A 27,953-nucleotide genomic window follows, 5' to 3' on the forward strand; every position below is an offset into this window, starting at 1 on the left:
GGCAGATCAGCAGAGCTGCATATGTCCTGTGATGGCTGCTTCTTGACCAAATGCTGTGAGAGAAAAACAAATGCAGAGATGTGAAAAGAGACACACAGAGACATGGCTTCTCTCAAACAAAGAGTTGACTAATGACGTTAACTGTGTCTTATATGTTTAGAGTAGTGGTGATCATAAAAAGTGGAAATGAAAAACACCACAATGAAATGAAACACTAGCACTTTGAGGAAACATACCCACTGCAAGTCTGCAGTCTGCAGTGGGTATGTCAGTCTAGTAGAGGATGTGCAGATTCAGCTTTACAGTATGTGCACCATACATATTGGTTAGGAGTGGATGAATCAACTGACACATGATAATGTCCAGCTTTTTTGAGTTTTTACAATGCAGAGGAAGGATTTCTGTGAAAGAGGAAGGACCTCTTTGGTGATAATAATAATAATAATAATAATAATAATAATAATAATAATAATAATAATAATGATAATAATAATAATAATAATAATAATAATAATAATATAGGTGTGTAGTGTGTAGTTTATGAGTTATGGAGTTTATTTTTTGGGGTGGTGCTGGGGGGCCGCCGGACTTCTAATTTTTAAAATCCCTGCCTACGGCCCTGCATGGAGGCTGTCTGCGTTTGACAGGAGGTTGTGTGTGGATGGCGAGCCGAACAAGCTACAGCGAGCTCAGCAACACATACAAATCTTTGCGTGAGCGGGTGTTATGTAACGACTGACTATCACAAGTGCTACGAACATAACAGACCGGAGACCGGAACGTCAAACGGAGAGGTCAGTGTTCTATCTTGCTAGGTTAGCTTAGTAGCATTAGCCCCAATCAGTTGGTGTTATGGATTAACTGGTGCCCGCGCTAACTGGTAACATTCGGCTCGTGTATGTAGCCCGCAGAATGTAGACAACTAGATGATATAGTTAAGTTGTTTATTTATCTACTATCGACTGTAAGAAATCGCCGTCGTTCGGTGGGTAAATGTATTCTATCTTTACCAAATAAAACGTCAACAACGAAGCGTTCGGACCGGAGAACTATACGGTCGCTGCCCGTGATCTCCCATCACAACAACCACAAGGTCAAAAGTAAACGCGTCCAAACTTAACTCTCAAACAGAAGTAGGTAGTTTTGTTTATGTTTAAAGCCCCCCTCCCTACTGTTTACTCAACCTTTCAATGTGTTGTCAATAAATTCATAAGCGGTACAAAGTTCACTTTACGTACATTTACACAACTTAATATCGAAGTAAATAACCGGGGTTACTTGTTGAACTACTGGTAATGCTGATATCTATCATTCACCCCCATCCCGTCATCTGATAAACCATTTAGTAAACGGGAATGACATTAAAGGTTACATTTCCAGTTTTGTGTAATGGTTAAAATGTTCTACAGTTTTTTGTTTGTGATGATGTTCCAGCCCCTTTTTTACATCCACTTGTTATGTCGTTGTATTGCAGCTGGATTCGCTCAGGTCCCATATTTCTGGCCCCCTGCCCCCCTCAGGTCAGAGCTGAGGGTTGGGGTCAGGGTTAAGGCTAATATGTCACACAGTGCTGGCAAAGAAGGGGGTCTGTCTCAGGCCACCCCCGCTGTGGACACCCAGGAGCAGTTTGACAACCACTCTCCTACTCCTACTGCAGCCACAGAAAACACCCCAAAAAAGCAGGTGCGTGTGCGCGTGTGTCTGTGTGCGTGTGTGTGTGTCAGGTTTTGAGTGTTATGGATTTTATTTTTCTCATATTGTTATTTTATAAGCTACAAATAGAAGTGGGAAACACATACACATACAAAGCTGACCTGTCTTAACCTTTTTACTACTGTGTGTGCGCATTGCTCACAGACCTGTCCTGCATACACAAACACACAGTATATTGATTGTTTGTTCTCTCAGTGTTGTTTCCTAGACTGTCCTAACCAGTTTCCCAACTGTGTTGAGACTTACTCTGCCTTGGCTTACTACCAGTACCAGATAAATAACAAGATGAATACTCGTTTCTAGAGCTCCATGTTACTGGGCAAGGGTCCATAACCCATTAGGTCACCAGCCCAACCGTAGGCTCCTGTTTCTGTTATTTATTTAGAAGACCAGGTATGGGTATCCTGTCTGTGTCAACCCCCAGGGGGGAAGGGTGGTAGCTTTACACCTTTTATTTATCCAACCTAGAGTGGAACCCCTTTGTTATCTCACCTGTATTTGGAGTTTGTCTGGCTCTTTGAAGAACTGAAGAACTTTATTGTTTTAAAATGAGCCATTAAATAAAAGTCGTAATTCCAGCACAGTTGCAGCTGTATAGGTTTTCACTATCCTTGCTACATTGTTTCCGAGTTATCTAGGATTAGGGTTAAAATGCATCTTGTATCAGGCTTAAAACCTGCAGCAGGGAATATGCAAGCAAATAATTGAGCTTTTCTGGGGAATTCCCACCTACATACCGGTTTCATTTCCTCCTTGGGAATATCTAATGGGTTTAGTTGAGTTCAGATTTTCAACCCTTTGCTCTTAAGTGATGTAAGTCTCTACAGTAAGAGAACGCGTCTTTGCGGAGGTGCAGCAGTCCTTCTTGCCCATTGTCATTTGGCCAGCGTGCAACACAAGAGAACAAACAGCTGCTGGCTGCTGCATTACTTTGAGCAATCGAAACACAAATAGCCGCTTGAGAATTTGCTGGTACAGCATTTTTAACATTCTGTCCCTGTTTGTGGTTTTCACACTGTCATAAACTGTTGGCTACGGGGGGTGAAGACACTGTTGAATTGGCTAGAGTTATTGCTGATGTATTGGAATCACTTTCATTGGGGGTTATTGCCAAAGCAACATTGATTTGTTTTGTGGTTCAAACTGTGAAATGTTTTTGACTTGGACATTTACAAAGAATTCAGAGATTGAATTCAGGTATTTTGTTCCCCGGAAATGTGTTCTATGCATGTTCCACCTTACTGACCATCTGTTCATAAATCTCTACAGGTATGCATTTTATACTGCAAATCAAATGGTTGATCAGGTAGTTGTGCAGAGTGTGGTTGCACATTGTTGTTTTTGTACATAAATATGGTGTAGAACAGATAAAGAATTACTGTCTGCATTGTCTGAGATTACAGTATGTGATGTCCAAACGGAAATGTTTTTATTTTCAAGCTGTAGCTTTGCATTTGGGCAAAGAGGAGTAAACAAGAGATGCTTTGAGAGGGGAATAGAATAAAACGGGGCTTTGTGTGTCTGGCCCAGGGGAGGCCTGATCTTTTCCCGTCCCACCGTCTTTTGCTTTATTCAACTGTCTCACATCCCTTGATAGTCCCTTAACTGAAGGCCACTGACTCGGCTCAGTCTTGTTTCTCTATGGTAGGTGTGGGTTTTTAACATGGGAACAACAAAGTGGATTTGCTGACATGAAGAAGTTATTCAGCTACATTGATTGTTCGCTTCCCCAGGTGTTCCCTGTGGTGGATGAGGTTTCCCCTTCTTCCACCTCCTCTTTTGAGATGCTTGACATGGACTCAGTACCCACTCCTTATCACCCAGTGCACCCGCACTGGTGCTACTGTCGAAAGGCTGATGATGACACCTCCTGGCTTCCTTTCAGCAGAGAGGACTCAGACAATCTAGAAAATGCCTATGCAAGTGGTAAGTGTGTCTGTTTGTGTTTGAAATCATGGCAAGCCTTTCAAAAAGAAGGACAGGGTTTGGTGCCCAATAGGCTGTTTGACTGAACCCAGTCACTGTTATGTATTTGAAGTTATTTCCACAAAGATTTCAAGGAAGTTTTGTTGTATTAAAGTTGTCCATCAAATACAACACCTTTTGTTGTGCATCTGCATGTGTGTGTATTGCGCAGGAGGAGACAAAGAGCAGTTTGTGGTAGCTGTGAATGGAGAGCGGTACGATGTACGGGTCAGCGAGCGGATGCGCTATGCTGTGTACTGGGACCAAGCTCCCACTGAAGTCCGCCGCTGCACCTGGTTCTACAAAGGAGATAAAGATACCAGGTTCATGCCATATCCTGAAGACTTCAGCAACAGTCTGGAGGTATTCTGACATCTTACCTGTGCCCCAACCCTGAACTCCTCATTGCAACAGCATCCGGTGTTATTCCTCCCCCTCTCTATTCTTCCTGTCCCTCCGTTTCTCCCCACACATCGGTCCGTCTTTTACTCATTCCCCTCTCATTCTTCACATTTGTCAGGATGCCTATATGATAGCAGTGACCCTGAATGAATGGAAGAAGAAGTTGGACTTCCCTTCAGGAGAGACTGTAATCTTACACAATCCCAAGGTAGGGCTGTACTGCTTTCACTGTGTGGCTATGCAGACACATTGTTTTCCTTATCAAAACAACCCCCACTCTTCTTTCAGCTTATGATGCAGTATCAGCCAATAGGTTTGCAGGATGAATGGATCTCTTCACCTTCAGAGCAGACTCGCCCTCGAACAGTGAAGAGGGGAGTAGAGAACATCCCTGTAGAAATACCAGATGGTGTGTATGGGGGACACTGTATATAGTTATGGTGTGCTGTATATCAGTTTAAGTATCACATTCTGTTTGTCCTCAGGTGAACCAGAAAAGGTGGACCACCTTGTCTTTATGGTCCACGGCATTGGCCCTGCGTGTGATTTACGCTTCAGATCCATCATACAGTGTGGTGAGTGTGTGTTTGTCTTTGCATGTTTGTATGCATAGACGTGTGTATTGACAAGCCATTGTCTCCTTGCCTCTTAACAGTGAATGACTTCAGGAGTGCATCCTTGTCCCTCCTGGACTCTCATTATACACGTGCCCAACAGGAAGGCAAGGTGGGCAGGGTGGAGTTCCTGCCCGTCAACTGGCACAGCGCTTTACATGGGGATGCCACTGGTGTGGACGAGTGAGTATGGACAGAGAGAGAGACAGAGGATAAAGCAAGTTTCCTCTGTTGCGCAATGCACGGTTGTTAAACTTTGGTTTGCTCCAATCTGCAATTGCAGTTTGTTATACACAGGCTTAAAATGCTGCTGCTTAGCCCCTGACTGCTACACGTAAGAGGGACCACCTTTCCCCCATATTAGCCTCACTTCATTTGGCTTGTGGTTCTTTTCAGAGTTGAGCCTAAGATTTTATTGTTTATTGCTACCATTCCTTCCTCGAGATCACTGAGGTCCTCTGACCAGTTGCTCCGGGCTGTGCGAAGGACTTGTTGAGGTGATTCTGCCTTTTATGGTAGCTGCCCCAAAGCTCTTGGGCTATTTCCATATAAGGTCATCCCCTATACTCATTTTTAAATCAGGGCTAAAAACCCATTTCTTCTCTATGGCTTTTACAGATTTTATTCATTTATATGTTTATGTTTTTGTGTCTTGTCATTGTAGTTGTACAGCACTTTTGTCAACCTAGCGTTGTTTTAGATGTGCTTCATAATCAAACTTAATTTGTCCTTCTTTCCCTTTTTACCTGTGTTGCAGGGACATCCAGAGGATCACTTTACCCAGCATCAGCAGACTGAGACATTTCACCAACGACACTCTGCTGGACCTGTTTTTCTACAACAGCCCCACCTACTGCCAGACAATAGTGGACACGGTGGCCTCAGAGATCAACAGGCTGCACACTCTCTTTAGACAGCGGCACCCAGAGTTCAAAGGAACAGTTTCAGTAGTGGGACACAGCCTAGGTTAGAGACATGCAAACACACACACACACACACACACAGAGTCACAAAAATTGCAAATTACTTATCTCTATTGTCTTTCACCCCTCAGGTTCTTTGATCCTGTTTGACCTGTTAACCAACCAGAGGACTGGATCAGAAGAAGTTGCCAGAGAGGGGGTACTTTGAATTTGCTTTGATAGATAACATCAGTGATATGCAGACAATCACAACGAAAGATTTCTCTGCATGTAGATGAAGAATTCGGTCTCATTCTCCATTTCCCAAAGGTGCCTTGTGACGAGCCCTCTCCGCTGACCTGTGACTCATTGGAGCAGACTCTATTCAGACTGGGCCTACAGCAATACCTTCCAACACTACAGGGAGAGAACCTAGATCTGGAATCACTTGTAATGCACACACACACTCATGAAATTGACAGACAAACAGACATTTATTATTATTCATAGTTACCATCATTGTTTCCCTCTTCTAGGCACTTTGTCAGGACAGTGATCTCAAAGATCTTGGAATTCCTCTTGGGCCGCGGAAGAAGATCCTCAACTACATCAGGAGAAAATGGGTCCCAGAGGTCAAATATCATGTTTCTTGGAATCCATTTGATCTACAGGATTTTTACGTTTTTCTTTTAATATGTGAAATGTACTTTCAGAACCATGTTTTGTGTTTACTCAGGTTATCTTTGAATCATTTTATTTTGAAGATCTGGTTAAATATGCAAAAGTAGAAGAAATGAAGAAGGGGGCAAATATGTTTTTCACAGCTCTGTTGCATTTGATGAAGGTAAAAGGAGTTTTCATGACATTGTGACCCTGAAAGACAATTCTGTCACAGTTTCCGGTCAGCATTGTGAGACCCTGAAAGACAGAATTGTCTATCAGGGCCTGACCGGAAACTGTGATGCCCGGTGCTAGAATTCCACCTTGAGCGTTTTCCTTTAGCTAAATATAGACAATCTTCTTATACTTGGACAGAGGAAAAGCTTAAGTTTCAGAGGATGACAAGCTTATTGGTGCAGAGCGATTAGTCAGAGGACGACCTAGAATATTTAGTCCCTGATTTTAACAATCTTGTTTTTTTAAGGTAGATTAAATACAACAGCATTTGGACAAAATAATGGTTATTTCTTATTTGAATTCCTTTAAGTCTCCTCAATTCATCAGACCAACATTACATGGCTAACTCCAATGACGGACCCCTTTTTACAACAGCCGCGTCTAACACGTCTCTATCCTCTCTATCTATCACAAGGCTCAAGGTGCCTCATAATGGCCGCAATTTATTCATTAGTTTCCTTCCCAGTGTTGATAGATTGAAACAACCATCATTCAGTTGATGGTTGTGACTGACAACATTGCATTCTTATGAACAGAGGAAGTAGCTGTGTTCATTAAGGAGCTGCTAAGCACAGGGGCTGTTTGGTCTAATACAGCTGGTTACAGTTCACCTGTCATAGGATCCACATCTAATCAGTTCTACCCTAGAAACCATGATTCTGCTGTTTGTGCATGAAATTAATTGAATTGAATTGCCTTTTGCATTCTTTATCTAATCAGGACTGTAAGGTGGGCACAGTGCTGCTGCCCCCGGGACTGCAGGCTCCACCTAATGCTTCCTTGGCCGGTGATCTCCATGGAATGACACCAGAGGAGTCCCACTTCCACAGAGCCCAGTCGGTCACCAGTGCTGTAGACTATGAATACTTTGACATGGGCATTGGACAGGTAGCACAAATGCATAATTATATATGCCTGCTTGAGCTTGGTAGTAATAATAGCTGAAAGCTTTGATGCGTCACCTTCCTGCTTCTCTCCTCCCCCTGCTTGCCTGGAAAGGTCAATGGAGACATAGCGAAGGGACAGGTGTGGTAACCCCAAGCTCTCAGCCTGTGTGTTTAGTCGTCTCTGATCTTACCATCTCTTTACATGTGGTCTGCTCAGGGAAAACTCCAGGCTACAGACTTGTAGTGCTTGCATAACACAAGCAGAGGGCTAATTCACATTTTGTTATAGGAAAGCACATAGTCAATACTTTACCATTATGTTTCCCATAAATCTGTGTAACCCAGCAGACACTCATCGCCTGTCCTGCATGTATGCTCACATCTGTCGTCTCCCACTCAACAGAGCACCGCTGTGATTTGCATATAATTTGTAGATGTGTAGATGCTCTAAATCATTGAATATTTGATTACATTTACAAACACATGCTTCTACCCTTCACCGTCTCTCCCAGGTATCCATTGAGTATCCACAGTTGGCATTCTTCCCTCAGACCTTTTTTGCTTTTGGTTCTCCCATTGGAATGTTCCTGACGGTCCGTGGGCTCAAACGCATCGATCCCAACTACACTTTCCCAACCTGCAAGAGCTTTTACAACATCTACCACCCGGTGAGTCCTCATTTATCTTCTGCATCTGCCCATGCCAGCAGCACACAAAAAGATGTATTGTTAATCAGACCGGTGTAGTTATTTCTTTCTACTCTGAGTACCTTGTGATAGATGTGCCTGCAGTATAATGACAGTAGAAGTAGTTGTACCTTTCCTACTGGATTTATAATTTATGCTCTTGCTTGCTTCTGGAACTATGCAAGGCCGCTTTGTATTGTCAATCTACATGGGCTGAGATGTAGATGATGTCTGCAGGTAAAATAATGTAACTATCAAAAGTTACACTCACTCTCTTATTATCTTTGTGTAGTATGACCCTGTTGCCTATCGCATAGAGCCGATGATTGTGTCCGAGGTGGATCTGGAGCCCATGCTAATCCCTCATCATAAAGGTCGCAAGAGGATGCACCTGGGTACGCCCCTTTGTCTTTGTTGAGCAACAACATGGCGTCAACATTTGCCTACCAGGCTGAATAAAAATGTCTGTTTCTCCCTCTATCCCATAGAACTAAAGGACAGCTTGACCCGTATGGGCATGGACTTGAAGAATAATGTCTTGGGATCGTTACGGACAGCGTGGCAGTCCTTTGCCAGACTACCTGTTGCTGCGCTGCCCCCAGTGGACGCGGGAGACTCGACAATAGAAGACAACCTCCAGGAAACACAGGGTAGGCTATAGAGCCGACACTAACCCACCCTCTGCATGTGTGCGTTGCCAAAAAACATGTCCTCTCATGCCTCCTCTTGGCAGCCTCTGCCTTGTTGCTCTAATTTCCTCCCCTTACTGCTGGTGGTTCTGATTGCTTTGTCTATTATTTGCTTTGTTGTGTGATTTGTCAAATGAATGGGTCCAATCTTCGTTCTACAACTAGACAAACTGCCATCTTGACTGCCTGCCCTTCATCTTGCATATTGTATTGCACTTATTTGGTGTGGCCATTCATGATGCACTGAGATAACGCTGTTGGCATTGTTTATGGATTTCTGTGTAATCGTCAGTGTGACCTCTGTCCCTCCAGGTCTGTGTGAGGAGGCAGAGCCGTCATTGTTGGAGGAGGAGACGGATCAGCACGAGATAAAAGTGGGGATGTTGAATGGAGGACGAAGGATAGACTATGTTCTTCAAGAAAAACCCATTGAGAGTTTCAACGAATATCTGTTTGCGATCCAGTCTCATCTTTGTTACTGGTGAGACATGCACACCTGTACATAGGGGGGGGGGGCTAATGTGCCTTTGTATGGCGTTTGCTTCAGATTACCCTGTTGATTGTATTACCTTCTATTTCTTTATTGTACGATTTAAATAAGTAATATCCTCTCTGCTCTCTCTTTCTGTCAGGGAGTCTGAGGATACTGCTCTGCTGCTCCTGAAAGAGATCTATGACAAGCAGGGTGTGGCCTTTGACCAGCCGCAACAGTAAATGTAGACTCACAAAATGACAAAACAACCTTGTAAAAGCGAGAAAATGAATGACAGCTGTCTGAGTCAGAGGCTGCACAAACCTCTTCCAGAATGCCTTATCGTCTGAGTGCCTGACCCTCATAGTGGAGACTGTTGGCTGTGGTCAGGTGATTTTCGTTTCAGATATGTCGGATCTGAGCAACTCCTAAATCTTCTTGGTCATCACTGTTATGCTCCTTATTAGCACTTTTGTTTTCTGTGTGATTCTTTATGTGAATTTGCACTTTCACTGACCACAAATCATTCACATTGACTTACACCTGATACAGTATGATGTTAATCAGATTAGATCTAATGATCATGAGAAATCTTAAAGATTCATCTTTTGGAGAAATGTTCCAAATACCGTTTCTTGTCCACACAACGAAATTGAACACTTCACAATGTTTAAAAAAGAATCAGGATAGTGGGTGGCAGATTGTAAATATTTTGTGCCGTACAAACAGACACACTACAGACTATGTTCTGTAGTGTGTCTGAGCTAATGAGCTTTAGGTTTGCATGAGATCATATCTTCATAAAGGGCCTTCCACCGGGCCAAGAAGAACTTTTGGTAGACTAAAAAATATTTCATTTATTATAAGGAAAAGTTCATGTCTTGTCTGTTAGTAATTGCTGCCGTTATTCTCCAGGCCATTGAACCAAGAGCTGCAACGTCAACATTTTGTGCTTTGTTCACATTGCCTCCTAATATGTTGACTTAGTGTATATTAATTTTGTTTTGAACCTTGAACATATGTACATTACATATCCAAACAAAGTACACCTATTGACAAATGAAGAACATATTCTGTATATGGAAAAGACCAGCAGTTTGTCTTTTCATGTATGTGCGTTAAACTGCTCACTAACATCCTCTGACCTCACGGTGTGTGCCAACCATGGATCATTGACCTCTGCCTGCTCTCTTGTGTCTTGCATTTCAGTTTCAACTTTTTCATGATTCAGAAAAGACCAATTTTTCTGTGTTCCTCTCATCTATTCTTCTTAATAGCACTGACCACTTTGGTTCCCCTGAAATAGGCCAGCTGAAGTCTTATTTAGAAGGAGCAGATACAGATGCTAAAAGAATCTTTTCCTCTCCTGTTCTTTGGTGGCTCTATGTATTAAACACTTCAGGTAAGACAAGGTGGTTTACTTTTGCACGATATACCAGCTGGTCAGTCCAAACCAAAAATAAACACTATCTGTATGATACTATTGGTTTGTTTTTGCCATAATAAAACATTAAAATTGTCTTGTTCCAATCTTTGCAGTTTTAATGGGGTGCATAACTGAGCCTCTTCAAAATCAAAATGCTACCAAAGAACCAAAGAAATCAGCCACCATATCCATATGAATGTTTTGCTTCATATCATCACAGTTAGAGTTCAGTTGAGTCATTGGAATCCTGGATAGAATATGAATTTTGGCATCTTCCTCTGGCATCCTTTCCACCTGCTGTTTCCCCTTTTATCAATCTGTGCCAGTAGGAGGTGCTACAGAGGCCTGACATTTCTCCCCTGAGCACACAATTCCTGGATTCCTGGATGTAATGAAGGTTTCACAGAATCACATCCTAAAGGCTTAAAGTCTGACTCAGAACAAAATACCACTTAATTGATTGAGAGGTTGATTGATTCAGATGAAAAACGTGGTTAGACATCCGAGCTTTGTACCTTCTGTCCAACTTTATTATTTAATGACTGGAGGAACTTGGGCTCCCATCCCTAGTTTCCTTATTTGTTCTAATTACTCTACATTAAGTTGCTGTTGTGACCGGTCCTTCATTGCAAGTATCAAGGAGCCTTACACTTTTAGAATAGTTCGTATGTGAGTTGTTAGGAGCAGAACAAGATCAACGGGGACGTGGAGGAATCAGGAGCTCCACTGTGAGCCTCCTGTGAGTCACTGTAGTGGGAGGAAATTACACACTAAGCATCTGAGTCATTCTCAGAGGCGGATCTGTCCTGGGCAGCACTCCTGACCCCTGCAGGCCTGTGTGGTTTGACAGCCAGAGGTCATTTCATCAGAAGAGGAATCTGGGGGTTGGTCTTCTCTTCCCACATTTAAGAAACTGGCCGTGAATCTCCCCATATAATTCTGCATTGGTACCAGTAAATCCCTTTTCTGTTCTCGCTGGGTGCAGTGAACACAATCCAGGCTCACAAGTGTACAGAGTGACCCCACAAGAATGGCAATTTATGCAAGACTTTGTATGAGTGCGTGTGTGTGTTGTTATGCTAATTTTACATTTTCACAGGCAGCAGGGGTGGGTTACAGTGAATTCTGGGCCACAGCAGGTAGTGAGAATGTGGCACAACAAGTGGGGCTGTGTTATGCCGCCGACTCTCCCCTGCTCCTCCTCCCATCATCTCTCTCTCTCTTCATCGCTCCCTCCCCCACAAATTCAGATCTGGTATTCTTTTTCTCTTCACATGAAAGGCATGTCACAGCCTTTAGATATAGAAAAACACACACACACACACACAGAGCGAGAGAGAAAGAGGGTTAGAGGAGGAAGAGCAAGGAGGCGGGACTGTTCATGTGTTCATATGTGATCATCAATGTAACTCCAGAGAATTTACACTGTATAGCATCAACAGGGAGAGACAAGAGGATCAGCGAGGAGAGACAGGCCCGTTAGATAATCACCGGTCACTGATAAGAAGCAGTGCAGCGTGGGGCTTGGGCGCTGAGCCAGGCAGAGGAGTCTGGGCGGACAGGCAGGGATGAAATTGGAGAAGAGACAAGGAGATCGACTTGGATAAAGCTGAAGCATCGGACAAGGACACAGAGATTTGGACTTTACCATGGGCAGCTCCCTCAGCCAACGAAAGAAGGGCTCTGTCAACTCAACTCCAAAGAAGAGCAGCATGTAAGACAAGACAACCACCTCTCATTCAGTGTGTGTGTGTGTGTGTGTGTGTGTATGTGTCCATGCTGTGTGTGTGCATCAGCGATAAGGAGTTGAGCAGTTTTCAGAGATGTTTCTGCTTCCTTTAGAGCCATGACTTTGCCCAAAGCACTGAAGGCACTTAGTCCTCCTCCAGTCCTGCTGCCATGCTGCTTTGAATCTTATTTGTGCTTTCAAATCAAATGGCGTGGCTACAGAGCTGGAGGGAGGGAGAGAGAGAGGAGAGAGGCACAGTGGATGTGATTGGTAAACAGGCTGGTGTTATGATCAAGTCTTGACATTTATGCAGAGCTGCAGCCTTCCTCTCATTTCTTGACATTAAGCCGTTTAAGGAGTTATATTACGGCTCTGCTGCTGCTGCTGCTGGCTGTTGATTACGCTGCTGTGACCCTGAAGCTTAAGTGGTATTTTGATTATATACATCAAGAGTTACAAGCTGTATGGACTTGCAGAGAAATGTAGGACATCGCTCAGTCGCTCAAACCACTTTACCACCACTCTCCATCTCTCTCTGTAATCCTCACTAACAGCCTGCTTTCTCTTTGTCCTCACAGCTGATTCCACCACAGCTTTTGATCTCCGTACCACCAAAGCACTAAGCTCTATGCGTCCGGCCATGTCACTGATTCCAGTAATGGGAACTACAGTTGTTAATACACCCAGCAGAGCCTCCATGTTTGTACCCAAGCAGATGTTGTTGTTGTACTTGTTTAGTGATGGTGGCTGTTAACTACAGAGGATCTACGGGAGAGATTGACTTTATCCTCGCCTCAGAAGGACGGATACTGATGAAGCCACACATAAGGCTCATTATTTGGCAGCTTTCGTTGTACAAACAATCTCACACTCGTCAGTCTGCTGGATGCAGCTGTGTTTGTGCGTGGCCACGCGGGGGTGGGGGGGCTTCTCTCTCTGGGAAGCACGAGGATCCAGCAGCTCAGTGGGAAAACAGTTTTCACTCTCTGATCTATTCTTAGTTGCCTTCGTTGATGTTTTTATTACTTAACTGGGACAGTTTGAGTCTTCCTGTTCTCCAAAACCTCCACACTTAGGAAAAGATGACTTGCATTTGGACCTTATTCACTTGTTTGGTTCATAGATTGTGGCAGGTCCCTGTAGGCTGATGCCTTTGTCTTTCAGGGACAGACAGGGACACATTGTTAACACATACAGAAGTAGGTACTGAGGCTTTGACTATCTGTCTCAATGATAATGTTACACCATTTAAAAGGAAAATGGGAAGAACGCAAACAATAAATCAGGGTGTGCCGCCACCCCCCTCCTCCCCCCTCGCTCTGTGTGTGCATGCGTGTACAAAGTCCATGTGCTGTTATCTGGGAATGGATTCATCTTTGTGTTCCCTTTGAAATCACAAACAATAGCTTGACTGGTGTCTGTACATGAGTCCTTCACTCATTCTCTCTCCTTCCCTCATTCTCTCTCTTTGATTCATCATGTCACTGTCTGCTAAGTTATACTGTACATGTGCATTACAGCATCTGTTCACCGTGTGCTCGTTTTCTGCTCTAATTGCATCTAACTGTGCCTTAAATACACTCGGATAGCAGATATGCACACTCAGAGATTTTATCGACCGTGTTTCAGCTCCCAGGGGTAACGTCTGAAATACTATACACTCCTTGCCCTCCTTCTGTTCTCATCTTGTCTTTTCCTATTTTATCCTGCCTGAACTTGATGATGCTGTTTGTTGTGGTAAGATGCCACGAGTGGCCACTAGATGGCGCGTTGCATGTACAGATTGCAGAAGAGCAGCTTTGGAACGCTTTCATCTGTTTTGCTCTGTCGCTGATTCGCTTGAATCCCTTCATGAAATCACTCACACTGCAGGCACATATTTGCCAGGAAATATCCGCTAAATGAAAGATGTCACAGTCCATACATTGAGTGTTGAATGTTTTATGTAAATGATTTAAATGTGATCTTTCGATTTTAATTCAGTCTGGATTGGGACTTTTTTTTGGATTTGGGATTTCAACCTGGAACCTGGTTGAAATGTTGCCTTCACTGTCATCATGTTGTTCCGTGTTGTTGTTTGTATTTGAGTTAACACACCTCAAGCAAAGTGTGGTGTTTTTAACAGCAAAAGAACGGCGTGGGAAATGTAGTTAATCACCTATTTTATTCCATGTTTACAAAGTTGATATTTTGGCCTGTGTAAAAGTGTATTTTGGCCTGGAGAGTGTGAACATGAATGTGTGTTTTGGCTTGATGATGGTGCTGGAGAAACGTTGAGGCAGTGAATGAAGTACATACCCTCAGTGTTCATAATACCATTGGAATACACACACACACACACACGCACACACACACACACACACACACACACTTGTGCTATATCACATCACCTCTCCTGTGACTCATTGAAATTATTTATTCTTTGCTCATAACTGTAACATGGTACAGTCACAATGTAATGATGATTATAAATGCAGGTTGTTGCACAAACACACATAAGAAGCTTGTGTGTGTGTGTGTGTGTGTGTGTGTGTGCGTGCGTGCGTGGGATCTGTCTGTGTGGATGTTGCACACGGTGCTTTGGAGGGAAAGTATTATGTAACAGCTGATTTCTCTCCCTCTGTGTGTTTCCTTCTTACCTCTCTGTCTGTGAGACACGTCCCTGCCAAGGAGAGAGAGACGGTTCCCACCCAGTCTATCGCTACATGTGCTTCTGTCTGTGTGTGTGCGTGTGTGTGTGTGTGAATGTGGAGAAGTGTGTTTCTTTCATATGTGTATGTGTGCGTGTCCGGGGACTCGAGGTTCAAAGCTTCACAGGTAATAAACAGGGTTTGTGCAACACAGGACATCTGTTACGTGAGTCCCTGCTCCTTCAGGCACATCGAGTCCTTTGCATGACAGACAGGTTTGTCCTCTCAGGTGTCCTGTGTGACAGATAAGGAAACAAAGCAATGTCAGGAATGTTCAGAATATCAACAAAGAGCACTTCACACTCCAATCCTGCTCCAAACCCGCCTCACCTCACTGTGGTCACCATTTTGCTGCGTCCTCGTGCTGCTGTCCCTCCCTCATCCCACTAATCTGCTCTGTCTTTGTCTGTCCAGCCATTGTAGATGAAACAAGGTCTCTTTCTGTGTGTTCACTGGAGCATGACATCACGTCTTTGTGTGTGCATGTGTCCGTATGTGTGTGTGTGTGTGTGTGCATGTGTTTGTGCGTGTCCTCATCCATATGTTGTGTAAGTGCGAGCAGTAAACAGCAGGCAGGGAAATACAAAGTGTGAATACAAGAAGACGCTCTGGTCCCTTGTTCACTTTTTAGTGCCCTTGATTCCTTTTTCACAGTGGTTGAAGCTTCTGCTCAGTATTTAATTAGTCATGGTCCATGTTTTGCAGAGAACAGATCTCATTTGTCCTAGATACATGTGTGTGAGTGTGTGCATGTGTGTGGGAAGTGTAAATATGAAAGCATATAGAGTTACATAAGATATCTATGAACAGCCTATGAGGCAACTGTGTGTGTGTGTGTGTGTGTTTGTGTGGAATTAGGGATGAGCAATTTCATGATGGGGAGTTGCACCCTTTGTGTTAAATCTGGGTTTGACATATCGATCATCACGCTCCGTCCTACATATACAGCAGTAGATCCTCTGTAGGTTTGTATCAATCCCACAGATACTGAGCTCATACGGAAACCAAGTAAACATCATCACCATAAACGTCTGCATAATACCTCAGAACGACCTTGTAAACCTGCAGCGGACTGTACCATCAGCTCTTTCTACCTCCTGTACACTGAAGTGAAGCAGCTGAAAGGAGGTCAGTGAGGTTCAAATGTCGTCATTACAAGGTGAAAGGAAACAGCGACATGAAGGTTTACACAGGAGCGTCTTCCTCTGTGTCCCTCCTTCTCAGAGACACCAAGGAGCTGGATTGAGGACAGGAAGCCTTGCATTCAAGAATTGGGGAAGGACGAGACAAACTCCGGAGAGATGGAAATATACAGGAGCGGGGTGGGGGTGTGGGGGGGTGGCGTGTGGGAGCTGATCAGCTGATCACGGCTCTGGGGAGAGTTCACCCAGACAGAGAGCTGAGAGGAAGAGAGGGAGGAGTGACTACTGATGCTTTGCTAATCTGCACTGTCTGTGTGTGTGTGTGCGTGCGTGTGAGTCAGTAAGCAGCAACAGAAACAGAAACAACAGCAGCGTGAGCAGCGACGCACACGTGTGGGATGGCAGCAGCAGGAGGAGGAGGAGGAGGAGGAGGAGGAGGAAGTGAGAGCTGTGTTTAGAAAGCGAGCAGGGAGGGAGGCAGAGACTGTGGAGGAGTGAGAGGAGCAGCTGTCAGAGAGAGAGAGAGAGAGAGGATTGACACAGTCGGAGGAAGAGGAAGTTAAGCTCGGAGGTGAAGGGCAGATCTTTTTGGGGGACTTGACGTGGCGTTGCAGGGATGTCCTGGTTGTCGCCGGTCCAGTGGGCCAAGTGGACGTGGTCGGCAGTGACGGGCGGGGCGGGAGATGAGGGGCAGCCGACAGCCAAGGATGACAAGTAAGCAGGCCAGGCCACAGATGTGTGTGTGTGTGTGTGTGTGTGTGTGTGTGTAGTTGTTGTAAATGTTGGTGTGATGTCTTTATGATATAAGCAGAGGAAGAATTGTGGATGAAGTGGAAGCTCGTACATTGATTGTGTGTGTGTGTGTGTGTGTGTGTGTGTGTGTGATGACAGCCGATTCTTTTGAGGCACACTGACAGGTGGTGGACACACATATACTCTCACACGCACACACACACACACACACTCTCACACACACACAGACATACTTGATTGATGTTGTGGTATACTGTCAGATTCTTTCCGTGTCTGTGGATCCCAGTGAGCAGGTCAGCAGCTAAAAACAGATTCAGAGCCAAAACACACGCACGCACACACACACACATTTGAATTTGAGACTGCTTTGTTTACACTGATCTGTTTCCTTAAGGGATCAAACACTGAACATATGACCGTCTGGGCCTGGTTTTATGTGCGTGTGTGTGTGTGTGTGTGTGTGTGTGTGTGTGTGTGAAGTGAGGGTGTTTAGCAGGCGTGGAGGTTGGGGGAAGGGAAAAGAGCCACAGTTTCTAAAGCTTTTGATTTTCTTCTGCCAGTTTCTAGTTTCTAAGGAGCCATCCAAGACCACAGGCTCTGGGGCCATCAGTGGGGCATGAGTCTCTCTCTCCCTCTCTCTCTCTCTCTCTCTCTCTCCCTCTCTCTCTCCCTCTCTCTCTCTCTGTGTGTGTTTGGTTATGTATATTAGGCTTAGCTCTGTGGTGTCTTGTGTGCGCTGGTATCAGAGGCAGAGTGGCGCTCGGGCACAGCTTTGTTCTTTGATCTGTTTTTCATCAGACTGTGGACGTTTTGATGTGCGCTCAAGTGGCGGGGAATGGGAACACACACACACACATACACACACACACACACACACACACACACACACACACACACACACACACACACACACACACAGACGCAGACACACAAACAGACATAAACACATTCACTTGCACATCACCCCTCCTCTCTCTCTCTCTCTCTCTTTCCCTCCTCCTCCCGCTCGCATTTTTTGTTCTCCGCAGTTTAGAAATAAATTTCTACTGAGTGTCTAGGCAACTGAGAGAGTGGACCAAAATATTTTCTGTGTGTGTGTGTGTGTGTGTGTGTATGAATGAGTGTAACAGGACACAGTGTATCCTTTGGTGAGGGACAAAGGACTGCAGGTGGCCTAGTTGGGCTCCGGCTTCACTTCCTCTTCCTCTGTCTTCCACTGACTTCCTTTTAAAATGAAAGCAGCTGGTTTGCTCTCAGCCTCTTCAGACGTTGAGCTTTGTTGTTGTCGTTGTTTTTGAGGAAACAGAAAAGGAGAGGATGAACAAATCTGTGTTCTCTCTCTCTGAAAGGTTACACAGAAAAATCTTTCATATTTGAACATTTATACATTTCTCCGTCTGCATGTTGTTATGCAGACTCTTGTTTTAGCACATTTCCAATTTCAAAACATCCTGATACACAACCTCCAATGTTACACAGCTCTTACTCCTCTCTTTCTCTTTCTCTTTCTCTCTCTCACTCTCTCTCCTTCTGTGTCTCTGTCTCTGCAGTTCGGACTCTGAGGTGAACTTTGCCACTCCAGAGGAAGAGTCTCCAGGATTTGCCAAGCGGCTGAACAACCTGGACAACTCTGGCTCCACAGGTGAGACGGATCGGCCCACAGCCCGTCACTACTGGAACGTAGACATGCAGAAAGTGTGTGAAAGCTCCACACAGGAAACTCTCAACATTATTGCACTATTAGTAGTGATGCGTAATGTTTGGTAGAGTTTCTTTTCATTATTATTATCTTGCACTGTGTTTTGTGGTGAATATCATCCTTTCATCTATAACAATTCTTACTGATTCAGGGGCCTTATGTTATGTTAGTCTGCTGCTGATGACAAGCCCAGACTGTATGCATGACTGTGTTCCTCCTCCTCCTCCTCCGCCTCCTCCTCCGCCGCTCTTGGTGTCCTGCTTTCACCCTCACAGACATGAGATGTGGCCAGGTAGCAGGCGTTACCATGGTAACAGGGGAGCTGGAGTGAGTTTCGCTGATGATGGGAAAACTCAAGTTTTCTAAATCCCCACCAGTTTTCATTGCATTAGTTTTGATTTTCCAAGGGTTTCAGTGACTCACAGGATGTCAATCAAATCAATCAGTCCATCAGTCAAACAAAATTAAACTTTATTTTTATGGCACTGAAAGATGAGGCTCAAAGTGGATTTCATAATAACAAAATAGAGATTTTAAAGCACTATGTTGTTGTTTTATGAATTGATTCAAGTATTACACTCATTTCCTTGAGCTCTTGAGTTTACGCTTTCAAATTTCAAATTGAAATCCGTCATGATCAAGGTCACATGTGATCAACAGAATCTGGGTGAGTTTCATAAATAAAAGATGGATTGTGTGGAGAAACTGAGTCTGACTATAATTAGACTTAAAGAGCTCAGTTTGCTTTTATACAGCCGTGATTATTGTTCCAGTGTGTTTGTCTTCTACTGGCTCTGTCTCACTTCCCTCTGCCTCCTTTTCCTCTTTTACATTCAGCTCTGACTCCATAATGACGCTTGATCTTGTTTTTGTTGCTCGGTCGTGTGTGTGTGTGTGTGTGTGTGCGTGTGTGTGTGTGTTTGTTCTGTAGCACTGGGTGTGGTTCCTCTACATCTACTTCCAGAAGGGTGTGTCTCTGTGTATGTGTGTTTGTGTGTGTGTGTGTGTGTGTGTGTGTGTGTGTCTGCCCCTGGGATTTACAGCGGTTAGTTTACATAAACTACAGCTGAAAATCAATTAAATGTATGATGTAATTCAACACATTTACCTTCTGCCAGGACAAACTATGTGAGAGGTTGTTATCTGCCCAAGGTGAAACCACAATGATTTTATTCAGCGTATGTGTGTGTGTATGTGTGTGTGTGTGTGTTTGTGTTGAGAATAAAGACACAAAGAAAGAGTAGAGCCGTTGTGGGTGTATTATTATGGGTTTTCAGTGCACTGGTGGTGTAATTTTCAGTAACAGAGAGTCCTGTGTACCAGCAGCGTTGTGACTCAGCCTGCTGCTGCGGTCGTTAGCTGTTAACGGGATGTGTGTGTGAGCGCACAGGATGTGAGGTTCTCTGAGAGGAAGCCAGCAGCCTGTTAAAGCATTCTAACAGGGGAGCTAAAGCTAAATCCCTGAACGACAGCTGAGGTCTTGAGGTAGTGCAGGATGGGGATTTTAAACCTCATTTCTCTTCACTTTTCACAGTTCGTCCCAGTGTTACAAACTGCTTCCTGGACACAAACTCCAACCAGGATGTTGGCTCCATCTCACCGCAAAAGGTCGACTCCTTGAACAATGTCGCCGGTTCTACCTTTAACTATAACAGCTTAGGTTTGGACCAGAACCTCAACGTGACGCTGAGCTCCAGAGCCGCTCCTGAAGGGGGCCTCTCTGCCTCCAACCCTCTGCCCCAGCATCAAGCACTCCGGCCCCCATCGCTGTCCGTCCGCTCCCCCCTGAACAAACCCGACCCGACGGAAGTTGACGACGAGGCTCCGACGACCTCTGACTCCAGCCCGGACTCAAACCTGCTCCCCGGCTGCGGCATTTACGCCGACTCCGACCTGCTCAATGGCAACGTGAACTCTGACCCCGCCCTGTCAGATGCGCAACTGGCCTGTAATCATGTGGGCGGTGAGGACTCAGCGAGACAGTCATCCAGCAAGACCGACGGCACAATTATCAAGTGAGTAACACATTTAGAATTTAACACATAGACACACACACAAAGGCATCGGTGCACTTTTAATCAGGTCACTCCTATTCAGCCATCTGTGATCATCTTCCAGTCAGAGGCCGCTTTGGCTGCGACTGGACTAACGTGACTCGCAGCTGTACAATCACTGCTTTCTCTCTTATGGCTGTAGGGAACAGTGGTGAATGCTCGCTATTGTACACAACCAACCTGCAGTGATGAAAGCGTTCCATTTCTGACCAGCTGCACTCACCATACTGTACTGTCAGGTCCCACTTCCCCATCATACAACCCTGTTCTCTCTCTCTCCGGCACAACCATTAATCCTTTTACCAGTGTTATTATAGTTTGAGCATTTGCAGTTTTAATTGAATCACAGCGTATTTCTCCTTCATTTTGGTTCATTTCTGTGCTTGTTTTCGGTCAAACAGAAATTCTCTTTGGAGGGAAAACGTGTCTCTTGCGCCCTCTTGTGGCTGTTGATTCTGAAACCACAGCAGCTCTATTAAGGATAATTATCAAGAATGGAAGATTTATTAAATTTGCCTGTATGACAGTCATTCCAATTTCCCTCAAATCAAACATTTCTGACATCTCAAAATTCATATTTCAGTGTAACGGCTCATTTTCATGTTACAATTCAGATGTGCTGCCTCAGTTCGCCTTCTCTGGCTTCTCTCACAACAGTTTTATACTCCAGTTGTCCAGATTTAGATTTAGTAAACTATAATAACCCTGCCCCCCTCCCATCCTCTCCTGTGTCTTTCTTTATCCTCTTCCTCCCAAATCTCTGTCATTCTGTTTCCCCTTCTCCCTGTGTGGCATCAGGACTACTGAGCAAGTCCGTTTCCTCTGTGTTCTGTTGTAAGTACGGTGTAATTGTGCGTATGACTGTGTGTGCGTATGTGTGTGTGTGTGTGTGTGGGTGGGTGGGTGTTCTGTGACTTCAGAGGACTTAGGTTGTGAATAAAAGCGAGAGAAAGAGTGTTGTTGGAAGCCTTGTAGTTCCTTCTCATGTTCTTGCCAACTCCCTGTTTCATTAATCTGCTTTTGTCCTGAGCACTTTTAGAAGAGCATGCAAGCTCAGCGCTCACACACACACACACACACACACACACACACACACACACACACACACACACACATACACAGCAATGTAATGAGGTTTGTGTTTCTTCTGCTTCCTCTCCTCATCGTCCCACCTGCCTGTACGCTTATACAGCATGCACACATCCACTCAGAGTAGTCATGGGGATATCATAGACCTTACACACACATACATATGCTGAGCTGTGATCAGATCAGATTTAAACACTGATTTTGCCGCTGACCTTCATGCTTCTTCTTCTCAGGAACTTCTGTAAAGCAAAGCAGCAACATCTGGCTCAAAAGGACGTAAGTGGACTTGATGTTTCTTGCTTGCCATCTGTCACACGTTGCCATATCAGCTAATATATAAATGACATGGAGGTTGTATTTATCATGATGTTTACTCTGGTTGAAGGATGACCACCATGGAGGCCACGCTACAGATGAAGAGAAGTTGGCGAGCAGCAAACCTGACAAGGACCAAAGCAGTGAGTTCTGTCATTAGAGATCGTCCTGATATCTGTCGCTGTTGTAGCTGAACGAATCGGCCTGTGCTCTGTGTTTCCACTGTGCAAAGATCACAAAGCCGATTGTTCAACTTTAGACAACACAGCTTCCCTCTGGGCAAACGATCAGACACTGATTAAACGGTGCCAGACAGAGAGAAGGTCATCTTTGCCTTACACACTCATAAACACACATACTCATCGTTAATCATTAACTTTACAGATCATTTAGTTCTACGTCCAAACCTGAAACTGAGAACCACATTCTTATTGTACGGCACTATGTTGCTCTTGGCTCCACCGGGACGTGACGAAGAACAAATCTGCACCGCAGACCACAAATCACGACGATCATGACTGGTCATAAAGAAGAGTGTTGAGATCATTTACAGGTTTAAATATCAGGGCCACTGTGAATTACAAACTAAAATAGACATTTTGAGAATGAAGTTGTAACAGAAAAGTTAAAACTATTGTAGTAAGTAATAAGTAATTTCCAGGAAAAACCTCAAATGTGTCATGTTTCATTGCCAACCTTTCAAATAGAATAGGAAATGAGAATGAGACCATTTTTTAAACTTTATTAAAAGACGATCCTTGAAGGCGGTCATTAGGGCATCAAAACACACAGTGACGCACAACACTTCTCACATGCTCATCATCTGATCGATCATTTAGGCCTGTTACCATGTAGGGAAATGTGGTTTATTGTTGTTTTGCTCGTTCCATTTCTATAGTTGCATCTCTTGGCTGCCACCTGTTGGTTGTGATGATAAACCCAAATTGAAGAACAGAGTCACTAACTATATAATTCCTCTAACCTCAGACCCAGAATGCAACAGGACGTCCAGCCAAGAGGAGTCAGACTGCTGCTCTGCGGTGAGCATCAATCAGCTTTGGTCGTTTGTCCACTCGGCCTTGATTCAGTCTGTTCACACTGTCTGATAGTTGTGACACTGTAGCAGTCATGACACCAGTGACCGCCAGATGGGGCTGAAGCGCAGCTTAATCGATAGAGGTTGAGTGTGCTCGCCTGCAGGCAGCTATGACATGTTCAGGCTTGTCCCAGAGCGAATCTTGTATTTGACATTATAGTGATGAGATTGAGTGGATATTGTCACATTTTGTTGAGTAAACTGAGATTTATGCTCCTCACTGCTCAGACATAGACTCTTCAGCTCAACTCTGGGTCTGTGTTGTTAGCAGAATTGTTGCTCCAGTTAAATATCCAATCAGTAATCAACACACATGTAATACTGCCGTTTTCCAGGTGAAGGTTCTTGTGTTTCTCCATGTAAGAGGCAGCTACGTTCAATATGACAGCTCCTCGGTGCTCAGTATGTCACCGTCTCCTTTGGTCCAGGTGACAGATGGATTTGGATTATTATTATTCGGGTGATTAGAGCCTGACGGCATAATCCGTGGAAGGACAAGGATGAGAGAGGAAAGACTCAGAGCGAGGGCAGGGGAGGAACTAGCAAAGAACATGTGTGAGGTGACAGACAAGAGGGAGTGAAGCCTGAGAAAAAATGAAGAAGAGGTGATGAGAGGAAGGTCTGCAGGGGAGGAATGGCAGGGAGGTGGCGGCTGGAACTTGTTAAGCTTGTTCATGTTCACAAGTCTCAAGTACCACTAAGCTGCCATCTAGTGTTCATGAATATTGCACCTTAACACTGATACAACATTTATCTTAACTTCTACATTCAGAGATAACTGTGTAATCTTTTTCTGGAATATGAGAAGTTAGAAGAAATACTCAACCTCAATGGAGCCAGTATGGAAAACATATTGTGATATTATCTCCTAAAAACTATGTCAAATGTATCATGTCACAGTAATGTAAACAGTGTGTAAACTCCAGAGATTCTCTAGGTCCGTAACATCGCTGACTGTACAATGACAAAAGAGGCACAACATGAATGATTTTTGTTCTGCCCTCAGCAGTACGAGGACATGTGCACGCTGAAGAACGAGTCCGGGGGAAGCGAGGTGCCAAAAACTGGAAGTCAAGTCCTGGATTCAATCTGCATCACCGAGGCCGAGAAACAAGCCGTCCTCACCCTCATCAAGGAGGAGGTACGCACAGAGATATGACAGCAGTGTGTTCGCTTTGTCTTAGGTGTCTGTGTGTGTGTGTGTTTGTGTGTGTGTGTGTGTGTGTGTGTGTGTGTGTGTGTGTGTGTGTGTGTGTGTGAGGGTATCTTTACTTCACATGCGTCGCTCCTCTCACAGCAGGCGTTTCCTTTCAGATCATCACTAAAGAGACGGAAGCAGGCGACTGGAAGAGGAAGTATGAGGACAGCAGACAAGAGGTCATGGAGATGAGGTGAGACAGTTACCAATGAGGACGGAGGGAGGAAGTTGTTGGTTAATCAGCTGGGACTTGTACTCGTTCCATTTTGGTCTCAAAGCAATGCAATTAATCATATTTCATGTCACATTACAGGAAGATTGTTGCAGAATATGAGAAGACAATCGCTCAGATGATCGGTGAGTAGAAATGTTACAATATCCATTATAATTACAGTCCATTAACAAACAACCCGCAGTCATCTGTCAACGTGTTTACACAGAATGAAGCATTGTTGTGTGGTTTCTCGTGCCGTCACGGTCGCGTGATTGAAACAGGATTTAGCTGGCACTCAAACAACAACATCTCTTCATTCTCTCAGAGGATGAGCAACGCAACAACATGAGTTCCCAGAAGGCTTTGCACGCAACGACAGTGGAGAAGGAAAGCGCCATGGCCGACCTGAACTCTGTGGAGCGCTCCCTCTCTGACCTGTTTCGCCGCTACGAAAATCTCAAGAGCACCGTGGAAGGCTTTAAAAAAGTGAGGGGTCTAGATCACAGTTCACGTCTAGATTTGTGTGTGAGAAAGGTGACGTTTAAATGGGCGGAGATGATTAGGAGTTTGCAACATAGGTTCAAAGGTTATAAGTGGTTTTGGGATGGGGAAGGGTTGGACGCTATCCCCTTAACACCCCTTAATTAAAGCACTTAAATCACTGACTCCCGGCGTCTGTTTGACATTAGACATTCTCCGAACTGCTGCTTGAGGGCCAACAGTATGTTTGAACAGGAAATAAGTAAATGAGTCAACTCTGAACTACCCACTTGCTTTAGTATGAGGATAATATGGAGACATACAATGTTTTGTCTGATTGATGGGTCTTGGTGTTTCCCCTGTACAGAATGAGGAGGTGCTGAAGAAGTGCGCTCAGGACTATTTGGCAAGAATCAAACAGGAAGAGCAGAGATACCAGACGCTCAAAGTCCACGCTGAGGAGAAACTAGACAAGTGGGTTGGAGAGGAAGTCTCACCTTTGGTCGTGACATAAACTATGGCTTTACGAGACAAGACGTCATTTAAACAGTGTCTGTTTCTTTTTTTTTCTTTCCACATCTGGCTCAGGGCCAATGAGGAAATCGCTCAGGTGCGTTCGAAGACGAGCTCGGAGAAGGTGGCACTGTCTGCCAGCCTGAGGATGGAGCAGAGCAAGGGGGAATCCCTGGAACAAGCCCTGCAGCAGAAGGTCAGAGGCCTCTTCATCACACATCACATAGTAACATCCTTATTCCACTGTGTGTTTGCACTGTAACACACATAAACTCTCATTTTGTCCTGATGTGTTTCCACAGAATCAAGAGATCGAGGAGCTAACCAAGATCTGTGACGAGCTGATTGGTAACATGTCAAAGATCTAGACTGAGACCTTCTGTCCGTCAGCCAGCGTCGTCCCTCCAGTCCGACTCATAGCCACGCCCCCTGCATGTCCCCAGCCAGGAAGCAGCCCCCACACCCGGTGCAAGCCAGCATCATGGGAGCTCGCTTATGCACAGAATGATTCAAATACCCTATAGAGACGTGTAAAGTAACTTCCTCTGTACTAATGTTGCACTATTGTGGCTTAAGAAGCAAGAACACTCTGTAGATAATAATTATTGTTTTATTTGGGACTCTGTTATATGTGCTCATTTTGTTCATTTTACACACTTATGAGCCCAGTTGTTCATAGCAGTGAACAAAGACTTGCTTGTGACTCAACTTAAATTCCCAGGAGCTTAACAGCGGAATTGTCAGCATCTCCTCCAGCAGGATGACATCAGAGTTTATGTATGCATGGTGGTTACAGAGTTGCATATTCACATTATGCTTGGACGCCTTATGAAATGCAACAATCCAGGAAATGTATTTTTCTAACAAAAAAAGGATAGAGTTGTTTTTTTCTCTTCTCTGAGGAGCTCAGGGGGTTTTAATGCGGCAGAATGAGGTCAGCGATGAAGTCAAGCTGCACAATTGCTGCGCTGAGGAAAGGATTTAGGGCCGTTTGAGAGAAGCTTTTACTGACCCCAGAGGCCTTAGTGTGTTCAGGAAAAGCACTGTAGGAGAACGAGTCGGGACCACATGTCAGAGAAATTTTTATCTCCAAATAATCCAGCATTTGCTTTTGCCGTTTTGCAGTTTAGGTCATTTCACATTGTTAGTCACCTACAGATAAACTTATTTAGTGGACAATCAGACTTTCCTGTGATTGTGTTACGTTTTCTGCTGTGTATATGCACCAGCTGTACTGTTGTTATTATTATTATTATTATTATTATTATTATTATTATTATTATTATTATTATGAAATGACACTACTGATCTGTCCCAGTAACTCTAAATTGGGGAAAGCAGAGCAGCACCCTGAGCTCTGCTTCTGTGTTAGCCATTGTCCTGTGTAAACACAGGGTTAAAGAATCAAGCAAAACTCAAGCAAACTGGAAAAATGTCTATAGTGACTATAATTTGCTTGGAGGTATTCAAGGATTTAAGATTTAAGATTCTAAAGTGCTGTCACGGATGGATTCTTTCATGTTTATGCTCCCTGATCCCTGACGACACATAGAAGCTGATATGTGACATCTGGATTCACTACGCTGCACTCTAGAGATTCTAACGCACACACTATAGTTTCTTTGCACGTTTGTTTCCGTGGCTCCTCATTTCTCGGCCTGCAGATTGTCGTTGATGGAGATTATGGATTCATGACACAAACACGCGTTAAGTGCCACTTTATCGTTGTGCCATTCTGATGTTCGGTTCCCTCCAGTCACAAAGACACTTTGTGCTTCAGCAAATTATACTGTGCCATTTTTTGTACGTCAGTGTTCCCTTTTTCCATTATTGTTTAATATTTGTAAATTAGAGATAGTGATGTCACGCATGTTAACTCATGAAGTGCATCTATTTGTCTGAATAAACATGAATATAATTTGTTCTAATGTGTTTCTCTTCTTGTCTGTCAGTTGCTTCAGTCTGTGTGTGTGTGTGTGTGTGTGTGTGTGTGTGTGTGTGTGTGTGTGTGTGTGTGTGTGTGTGTGTTTGCCATGATGTGTGTTGCCGCAGCATTAGTCTTCAATACCGGTAATGATGCACAATGCTTAATCTATGTAAACACCCCCCCCCAACACGGACATGTCTCCACTCAGGCTGTGATTCATGTCTATTTGTGAATAAAAACCTCAAACTGTTTATTTAATTTTAAGAAAAGAGTAGAATCGAGACTTTAACAACACAGTTTGATCTCTGTTTACCACTAAAATGAGTCTAAAGTCTAATTGTGTCCTACTGTGGTTAAATCCATTATGACAGGGTGCTGGCTGTGCAGCATTGATGGAGATT

General features: G+C 44.2%; 2 protein-coding genes across 4 annotated transcripts; both read left to right on the forward strand.

Annotated features, from left to right (window-relative positions):
* Positions 1-592: 592 nt before the first annotated feature.
* Positions 593-10,746, forward strand: ddhd2 (DDHD domain containing 2). 2 transcript variants are annotated; one of them, XM_076150868.1, is made up of 18 exons: positions 593-794; positions 1,475-1,683; positions 3,447-3,639; positions 3,851-4,041; positions 4,199-4,288; positions 4,369-4,489; positions 4,566-4,655; positions 4,736-4,877; positions 5,452-5,660; positions 5,749-5,816; positions 5,927-6,046; positions 6,133-6,228; positions 7,214-7,381; positions 7,893-8,048; positions 8,359-8,461; positions 8,555-8,716; positions 9,068-9,236; positions 9,388-10,746. In XM_076150868.1, the coding sequence occupies exons 2-18, from the start codon at positions 1,558-1,560 to the stop codon at positions 9,467-9,469; spliced, it is 2,286 nt and encodes a 761-aa protein (XP_076006983.1). In that variant the 5' UTR covers positions 593-794; positions 1,475-1,557; the 3' UTR covers positions 9,470-10,746. The 2 variants fall into 2 exon arrangements, with proteins under 2 accessions (XP_076006983.1, XP_076006984.1); XM_076150869.1 differs by lacking the exon at positions 593-794 and adding an exon at positions 856-1,133.
* Positions 10,747-16,523: 5,777 nt separating this feature from the next.
* On the forward strand, positions 16,524-27,549 carry LOC143001329 (transforming acidic coiled-coil-containing protein 1-like). Of its 2 annotated transcripts, none has more exons than XM_076150870.1 (13): positions 16,524-16,928; positions 18,518-18,609; positions 20,201-20,681; positions 22,043-22,085; positions 22,195-22,267; positions 23,112-23,164; positions 24,227-24,361; positions 24,535-24,611; positions 24,732-24,775; positions 24,958-25,118; positions 25,480-25,586; positions 25,701-25,821; positions 25,928-27,549. In XM_076150870.1, the coding sequence occupies exons 1-13, from the start codon at positions 16,831-16,833 to the stop codon at positions 25,991-25,993; spliced, it is 1,551 nt and encodes a 516-aa protein (XP_076006985.1). In that variant the 5' UTR covers positions 16,524-16,830; the 3' UTR covers positions 25,994-27,549. The 2 variants fall into 2 exon arrangements, with proteins under 2 accessions (XP_076006985.1, XP_076006986.1); XM_076150871.1 differs by having other exon boundaries at positions 16,526-16,928; positions 24,230-24,361.
* Positions 27,550-27,953: the final 404 nt, after the last annotated feature.

Source organism: Genypterus blacodes, unplaced genomic scaffold (genome assembly GCF_046128005.1).
Source record: "Genypterus blacodes isolate CSIRO-AG114 ecotype Tasmania unplaced genomic scaffold, CSIRO-AGI_Gbla_v1 ptg000053l_1, whole genome shotgun sequence".
Classification (NCBI taxonomy): domain Eukaryota; kingdom Metazoa; phylum Chordata; class Actinopteri; order Ophidiiformes; family Ophidiidae; genus Genypterus; species Genypterus blacodes.

Bases quoted from the DNA above. Each gene is read 5' to 3' on its own strand.
- ddhd2 (XM_076150868.1), top strand. From the start codon at position 1,558: ATGTCACACAGTGCTGGCAAAGAAGGGGGTCTGTCTCAGGCCACCCCC. The intron at 4,042-4,198 runs GTATTCTGACAT...CACATTTGTCAG, and splicing joins ACTTCAGCAACAGTCTGGAG to GATGCCTATATGATAGCAGT. The intron at 4,490-4,565 runs GTGTGTATGGGG...GTTTGTCCTCAG, and splicing joins CCCTGTAGAAATACCAGATG to GTGAACCAGAAAAGGTGGAC.
- LOC143001329 (XM_076150870.1), top strand. From the start codon at position 16,831: ATGTCCTGGTTGTCGCCGGTCCAGTGGGCCAAGTGGACGTGGTCGGCA. The intron at 23,165-24,226 runs GTGAGCATCAAT...TTCTGCCCTCAG, and splicing joins AGTCAGACTGCTGCTCTGCG to CAGTACGAGGACATGTGCAC. The intron at 25,119-25,479 runs GTGAGGGGTCTA...TCCCCTGTACAG, and splicing joins CCGTGGAAGGCTTTAAAAAA to AATGAGGAGGTGCTGAAGAA.